The sequence below is a fragment of the Theropithecus gelada genome, chromosome 9, assembly GCF_003255815.1.
Source record: "Theropithecus gelada isolate Dixy chromosome 9, Tgel_1.0, whole genome shotgun sequence".
Lineage (NCBI taxonomy): Eukaryota > Metazoa > Chordata > Mammalia > Primates > Cercopithecidae > Theropithecus > Theropithecus gelada.
This window is the reverse complement of record NC_037677.1, coordinates 61,599,759-61,607,472: the sequence shown is the minus strand read 5'-3', so window position 1 is coordinate 61,607,472 and position 7,714 is coordinate 61,599,759. Positions and strand designations below refer to the sequence as shown.

Here is a 7,714-nt window from a genome sequence, read left to right as displayed (position 1 = left end):
TACAGGTGTGAGCCACCGTGCCCAGCTGGTTGTTATGGTTCTTAAAACTTACGTCCTCATGGTGAAGGTCTTAGGGCAATGTGGCGAAACTCTGTCTCTATAAAAAATACAAAAATTAGCCAGTTGTGGTGGCATGCACCTATACTCCCAGCTACTCAGGAGGCCTGGGTGGGAGGATGGCTTGAGCCTGGGAGGCGGAGGTTATGGTGAGCTGGGATTGTGCCACTGCATTCCAGCTTGGGTTGCAGAACGAGACCCTGTCTCAAAACAAAAGCAAAAACAAAAAACCCCACAAAACTTAGGTCCACCATATTAGATGATTCCTCACATACTCCCCATCTTAGTTCCTTACTGTGGGGCATGAATAAGCAGGGACTGTGCACGTTGGCCCAGAATGAAATGCTAACCAAACTGTGCAGGGACAATGCCACCATTAACCTCCAAAAGCCCTCACTTTTTGTCTGTGCCCAAAGTTGCTCTTCATCAGAAAGAACCAGACTCTGGTAGAAAGAAAACAGGTCTGCTTCCAGCAAAATCTTAAACCCTGTGGGGACATAGAATGAAAAGGGCCTAGAGGACCCTAAAATAAAGGAGACAGGGAACTCTGGGGATGCTTACTGCAAACGGTTATAATTAAAGTGGTATTTTACAAGTGTTTGTTTAAGACAGAGGGCAAACAGGCTCCCAGCCAGGCCTCAGCTTTAGAGGCCCATCCTGGAGGGGAAGCGGCACTTGCAGGGAACATGAGCTCAATCACTATTGCTCACTAAGCACAGAGTCACACTGGAGTCATCTTAGGGAGGCTGCGAGGAAGAAAAGGGAGTGCAGAGAGCCATGAAGCAACTACTTTAAATTCTGAATCTTGCTGTGTTCCCACTGAGCATGCTGCCTTCCTAGAGCAGACCTCGGAGCCATCCCAGGGACTAACACAGATCCTTCCTGGGGCTCAGGCTTCTCACGCTAGCGTAGGGTGCCTAGGTCATCCTCATCCTCATTTATCATCACAGACTTCTTTCTGCCTGCCAGATATCTTCCCTACTTGTGGCTTTAAAATACCAGCAGGAGGGAAAGCAAGGAATGTTCTCGTTAATATAAATCCATAGCAAAAACGATTTGAGAACTGGATGCTTCCCAGGGTTGGCAGCTGTGTGGATGGTTCCCTGCATTCTTTATCCACCGGGTGCTTGAATGGGTAGTGCTGTTTAGGCTGCCAAATGTCTGAGCTTTTCAGACTTGTTCATGTTTTTGAGAACCTATGGGGATAATCATCGGGCAGAATCAGAGCCCAGCAGAACACGGGGACGAGGAAGGGTAAAGGGGAAACCGACAGAGTCCTGAGGTCATCCCCGGGAGGAAGGGACACTACTTCCAGAAGTAGCAGCACAAAGGGCTCTGCCGAGACTCTGCGGAGGGGATCCAGGGTACTGGGGGTGGAGAGGTCCCCTCTTGCAGTGTGGGGTTACTGTTTGGGTAAAGCGAAGTCCCAAGCAGTTTCCTGTGCACATTTCCACATGGCCTGCATGAGGCGAGTGAAACCCATGTCTTTAGGCTTTTCCAGGCCTCTCATCAGCCGTTGCTTCATGATGGAAACAAATTCTTTATTGCTCAGCTCACCATTGCCTAGAGGAAGAGGCAAACACAACAGGGATAAGTGTTGGCCTAGGAACAATACCACTGAGAAAACTCCATTGTCCACACAAAGTGGATTCCAAAGCCCAGACATTCTCACAGCCAATTCTCTTATCTTAGAATTCATTAGTTTATTCCTTCCTTGATATTACCAACTGCAACTCAGTGACAGTTCAGTGTGACAAAAGTTGAATGAAAATACAGTATATGCCAGGTCTTGTGCCAACTGTTTAGAACAAGGAGATAAATGAGCTTTGAGCTTTGTCCCTTGAAATACTCCCGAGTTGTAGGAGAGACACATTATTACCACAGTGTGGGGTAAACAGAGGATGCTATGGGGGCACAGAGGAAGAATCTCCCACCCTGACTGAGGGTGATGCAAGGACAGACAGTAAAGGCTTCCTGGAAGTGACTCCTGAGTAGAATCTCACAGGATTAGCAGCAATTGGCCAAGTGAAGGGCAGGTGGGGGAGGCATTCCAGGGAGAAGTAGCATAAGCAAGGGTACAGGCAGGACGCAGTGTGGTTGCTAGGGAACTACAAGTAGGCAGTTAGGTATTGCTGGACACTAAAGAGGCAGGTGTTTGGGAAGTAAACTAAGGAGGAAGGCAGGGAGCCGAGTGTGGTGACTTGTGCTTGTTATCCTAGCTACTTGGGAGGCTGAGGCAGGAGGATCTCTTGAGGTCAAGAGTTTAAGACCAGCCCAGACAACATAGTGTGACCCTGTCTCTAAAAATTTTTTTCAAATTAACTGGGCATAGTGGTGGACACTTGTAGTCCCAGCTACTTGGGAGGCTAAGGCAGGATGATCGCTTGATTACCACCCAGTGATTGCAGCAATCGCCAGGAGCCAAGGCTGCAGTGTGCTATGATGGCCGCTGCACTCCAGCCTGGGTGACACAGTGAGACCATGTCTCTAGGGGAAAAAAAAAAGAGGTGGGCAGGAGACAGGTACCCCAGGGTGTGTATTGCTCCTAAAGGGCTGGCACTTTCTCTTCCAGGCAATGGAACAGCAGAAAAAACTGGAAGCAGGGGAGTAAGAAGTAGGCAGATTTCCATTCTGGACAGATTTTTCTGGCTGGCTGTGTGAGGATGAATTGGAAGGCGGCACACCTGGAATATGGGGTCAGTTAGGAGACTGCTGCAATAGCATCTCTGCTGCAGTGGAGAGATGGTGAAGGGTTTCATGGGGAAAACCAAAATCAAACTTCAGCTTTGGATCCAGCCTATTTTCTCATGGTTTCCCAATCCACCCTCTTCAGCGTCAGAATCTCAGGGCTGGAAGAAACTTTGGAGAGCATCTGTTTTGTTTGTTTGTTTGTTTGTTTGTTTGTTTTGAGACGGAGCCTTGCTCTGTCGCCCAGGCTGTAGTGCAGTGGCGTGATCTCAGCTCACGCAACCTCCGCCTCCCAGGTTCAAGAGATTCTCCTGCCTCAGCCTCCCGAGTAGCTGGGACTAGAGGCACGTGCCACCATGCCCGGCTAATTTTTGTAATTTTTTTTCTTTTGAGATGGAGTCTTGCTCTGTCACCCAGACTGGAGTCTCTCTCTGTTGCCCAGGCTGGAGTGCAGTGGCAAGATCTTGGCTCACTGCAACCTCCACCTCCTGGGTTCAAGAGATTCTCCTGCCTCAGCCTCCTGAGTAGCTGCGACTACAGGCACGTGCCACCACACCTGGCTAATTTTTGTATTTTTAATAGAGATGGGGTTTCACCATGTTGGCCAGGCTGGTCTCTAACTCCTGACCTCATGATCCGCCCATCTTGGCCCCCCAAAGTGCTGGGATTATAGGCATGAGCCACCGCGCCTGGCCCTAATGTTTTTGCATTTTTAGTAAAGATGGGGTTTCACTATGTTGGCCTGGCTGGTCTCAAACTCCTGACCTTATGATCCACCTGCCTCGGCCTCCCAAAGTGCTGGGATTACAGGTGTGAGCCACCGCGCCCGCCGGAGAGTATGTGTTTGTTTATTTTATTTTTTTTTTTGAGATGGAGTCTCGCTCTGTCACCCAGGCTGGAGTGCAGTGGCGCGATCTCGACACACTGCAAGCTCCGCCTCCCAGGTTCATGCCATTCTCCTGCCTCAGCCTCCTGAGTAGCTGAAACCACAGGTGTCTGCCATCATGACTGGCTAATTTTTTTGTATTTTTAGTAGAGACAGGTTTCATCGTGTTAGCCAGGATGCTGTCGATCTCCTGACCTCGTGATCCGCCCGCCTCGGCCTCCCAAAGTGCTGGGATTATAGGCGTGAGCCACAGAGCCTGGCCGAGAGCATCTGTTTTAACTAGAAATCACCCAAGCCACGCAGAACAGTAACCACTGTGATAGCAGACGTACAGTCACCCCTTGCAAGACACCCAGGAGCCTGTTGATTAAAAGAATGACACCCATTAATGGTGGTGGTAAGACAGCAGGAAACCCACAAACCTACCTCTACTCATGATTGGTCTGGGAGGAGTGTGGAAGGAAGGAATAAATGGTTTACTTCTGTAGAGTACCCAAAACCTAAACTGGCTCATGTTTTCTGGCTGAAGAGAGTATGGGCATCCTCAGAGACAGGAAACCCACACAGCAAGACAAAACCCAAAACCAAACCCAACAAAACAAAACCCAAAACCAAAACAAAAAAACCTTTGGCTTATTTACATAAAGTACAAAGGTAAAACTGTGTTACTAGAAGTCAGAAAAGTGGTGACTCTTGGGGAAGGAAGTGACTGGAGGTACCAAGTGGGGCTCTGTAGTCCTGGTAATGTGATGTTTCTAAATAATGCTGGTTATACAAGTGTGTTCAGCTTTTTAAAAATTCACCAAGCTGGACGCTTAAGATATTTGTACTTTAGGCTGGGCACAGTGGGTCACGCTTGTAATCACAGCACTTTGGGAGGCCGAGGCGGGCAGATGGCTTAAGACCAGGAGTTCGAGACCAGCCTGGTCAGCATGGTAAAACCTCATCTCTACTAAAAATACAAAAAATTAGCTGGGCATGGTGGTGGGCGCCTATAATCCCAGCTACTTGGGAGGTTGAGGCATGAGAATCATTTGAATTTGGGAGGTGGAGGTTGCAGTGAGCAGAGATGGCATCACTGCACTCCAGCCTGGGTGACAGAGTGAGACTCTGTCTCAAAAAAAAAAAAAAAAAAAAAAAAAAAAAATTGTACTTTTCCATATGTGTATTATATTGCAATATAAAAAAAGTTAAAAAACAGCCTTGCTTGGGCTGGGTGCGGTGGCTCACGCCTATAATCCCAGCACTTTGGGAGGCCGAGATGGGCGGATCACGAGGTCAGGAGATCAAGACCATCCTGGCTAACATGGTGAAACCCCGTCTCTACTAAAAATACAAAAAAATTAGCCGGGTGTGGTGGCGGGTGCCTGTAGTCCCCGGTACTCAGGAGGCTGAGGCAGGAGAATGGTGTGAACCTGGGAGGCAGAGCTTGCAGGGAACTGAGATCGCGCCACTGCACTCCAGCCTGGGTGAGACTCTTTGTCAAAAAAAAAAAAAAAAAAAAAAGGGCCTTGCTTGGCTGAAAAATAATGAATAATTTGGCTTATCAAGAATGTAGGCTGAGGCCAAGCACAGTGCCTCACGCCTGTAATCCCAGCACTTTGGGAGGCTGAGGCGGGTGGAGAACCTGAGGTCAGAAGTTCGAGACCAGCCTGGCCAACGTGGTAAAACCCTGTCTCTACTAAAAATACGAAAAATTAGCCGGGCGTGGTGGCGGGCACCTGTAATCCCAGCTACTTGGGAGGCTGAAGCAGGAGAATTGCTTGATCCCAGGAGGCAGAGGTTGCAGTGAACCATGACTGTGCCACTGCACTCCAGCCTGGGCAACAAGAGTGAAACTCCATCTCAAAAAGAAAAAAAAAAAAAAAAGAAAAGGAATGCAGGCTGAGGCATGGTGGCTCACACCTGTAATCTCAGCACTTTGGGAGGTTGAGGTGGATCATTTGAGCTCAGGAGTTCAAGACCAGCATGAGCAATATAGTGAGACCTTGTCTCTACAAAAAGTTAAAAAATAAGCTGAGCATGGTGGTGTCTGCCTGTAATCCCAGCTACTTGGGAGGCTGAAGTGGGAGAATTGCTTGAGTCTGAAAGGAGGGGGTTGTGGTGAGCCAACATTGTGCCCCCGCACTCCAGCCTGGCAACAGAGCAAGATGCTGTCTCGAAAAAAAAAAAAAAAAAAGAAATGTACGCCAGGTGTGGTGGCTCATGCTTGTAATCTCAGCAACTCAGGAGACCAAAGCAAGAGGACAGCTTTAGGCCAGAAGTTTGAGACGAGCTTGGGCAACATAGCAAGACCCCTTCTCTACAAAAAATTAAAAAAAAAAAAAACTAGCTGGGTGTGGTGGCATGTGCCTCCAAAGCTACTCGAGAGGCTGAGGTGAGGGGATCACTTGAACTCAGGAGTTTGAGGTTACAGTGAGCTATTATCTCATCACCACATTCCTGCCTGGTGACAGAGCAGGTGCAGTGGCTCATGCCTGTAATCCCACCATTTTGGGAGGCCAAGAAGGGAGGACTACTTGAGTCAGGAGTTTGAGGCCAGCCTAGAAAACACAGTGAGACCTCTCTCTTAAAAAAAACAAAAACAAATAAAAAAAATGTAATTAAGAGAACAGAAAGTTCTCAACAGGATTCTTATAGTTTGTACAAAAAGAAGCTTGAGGCTGGGTGTGGTGGCTCACGCCTGTAATCCCAGCACTTTTGGAGGCTGAGGCAGGTGGATCACCTGAGGTCAGGAATTCAAGACCAGCCTGGCCAACAGGGTGAAACCCTGTCTCTACTAAAAATACAAAAAAAGTTAGCTGGGTGTGGTGGTGGGTGCCTGTAATCCCAGCTACTCGAGAGGCTGAGGCAGGAGAATCGCTTGAAACTGGGAGGCGGAGGTTGCAGTGAGTCGAGATCGTGCCACTGCACTCCAACCTGTGCAACAAGAAGTTGACCCCAGGAGGCAGAGGTTGCAGTGAACCAAGACTGTGCTGTTGCTGTTGCACTTCAGCCTGGGCAACAAGAGTGAGCCTCAGAAAAAAAAAAAAAAAAAAAGAAGAAGCTTGAAAATGAAAAAATATGAAGTCACTTCACTCAAACTACTATGGGTTTGCCTTCTGCTTCCATAAGGACAGAGATGACCACATGACCACTATGAGTGGATTTTGTTACTGTGAACCAGGTCTATAACTGTATGTTACTGGCATGCATGCGTGATTTGTGAGTTCAATTCTAAAATCTGTGATGAAGAAGTCTATTTGAAAATTGAATTCTCCATCCCCTGGCACTTTATTTTGTTTATTTATTTTATTTTTTTGAGATGAGGTCTTGCTCTGTTGCCCAAGCTGGAGTGCAGTGCTAGGATCATACCTCACTACAGTCGCAAACTCCCGGGCTCAAGTGATGCTCCCACCTCAGCTTTCCAGTAGCTACAACTACAGGCACACACTCCCACACCCTGGCTAAACTTATTTTTTGTAGAGATGGGATCTCGCTATGTTGCCTAAGCTGGTCTTGAACTCCCGGCCTCAAGCGATCCTCCCATCTCAGCCTCCCAGGTTGCTGGGATGACAGTTGTGAGCCATTCTACAGGCTTTCCTTTGGCATTTTGACCTAAGATCTTGCAGTGGTAAAAGTAACAATGGCTTTTAAATTAAGTATACTTTTTTCTTTCTAGATTAATAAAACTCAGGGATGTTAAATAATTTTCCAAAGGTGATTTAAGTAGATATTGACAGAGCCTCTTTCTAAAAAGCTAGAAAATCAAACATTTCCCAGGACTTCTAGGGAAAAGGGGGGACTTGAGAAGTTAGTCGCATTTATTCCCATATTTACTTCACAGACCAGCTCTTGGATATTGGCTTCAAAAATTATAAAAATAATAAAAATATATTTTATTTGGAAAAATTTTAAACCACCTAGAAGTGATTGGAGTGAAAACAAAAATCTGGAGAAAGTGAATATATGTCTACAGCAGTGCTGTGCATTAGAACTCCCTGCGATGGCCGGGCGCGGTGGCTCAAGCCTGTAATCCCAGCACTTTGGGAGGCCGAGACGGGCGGATCACGAGGTCAGGAGATCGAGACCATCCTGGCTAAC

General features: G+C 47.5%; 1 protein-coding gene across 1 annotated transcript in view; it reads right to left on the bottom strand.

Annotated features, from left to right (window-relative positions):
* Nucleotides 1-599: 599 nt before the first annotated feature.
* MICU1 (mitochondrial calcium uptake 1) overlaps nt 600-7,714 on the bottom strand; it is a 244,446-nt gene continuing 237,331 nt past the window's right edge. The window contains exon 13 of the mRNA XM_025395548.1: nt 600-1,659. Coding sequence (XP_025251333.1) covers nt 1,460-1,659 — 200 coding nt within the window. The 3' untranslated portion in view covers nt 600-1,459. The remainder of the gene's footprint in view (nt 1,660-7,714) is intronic.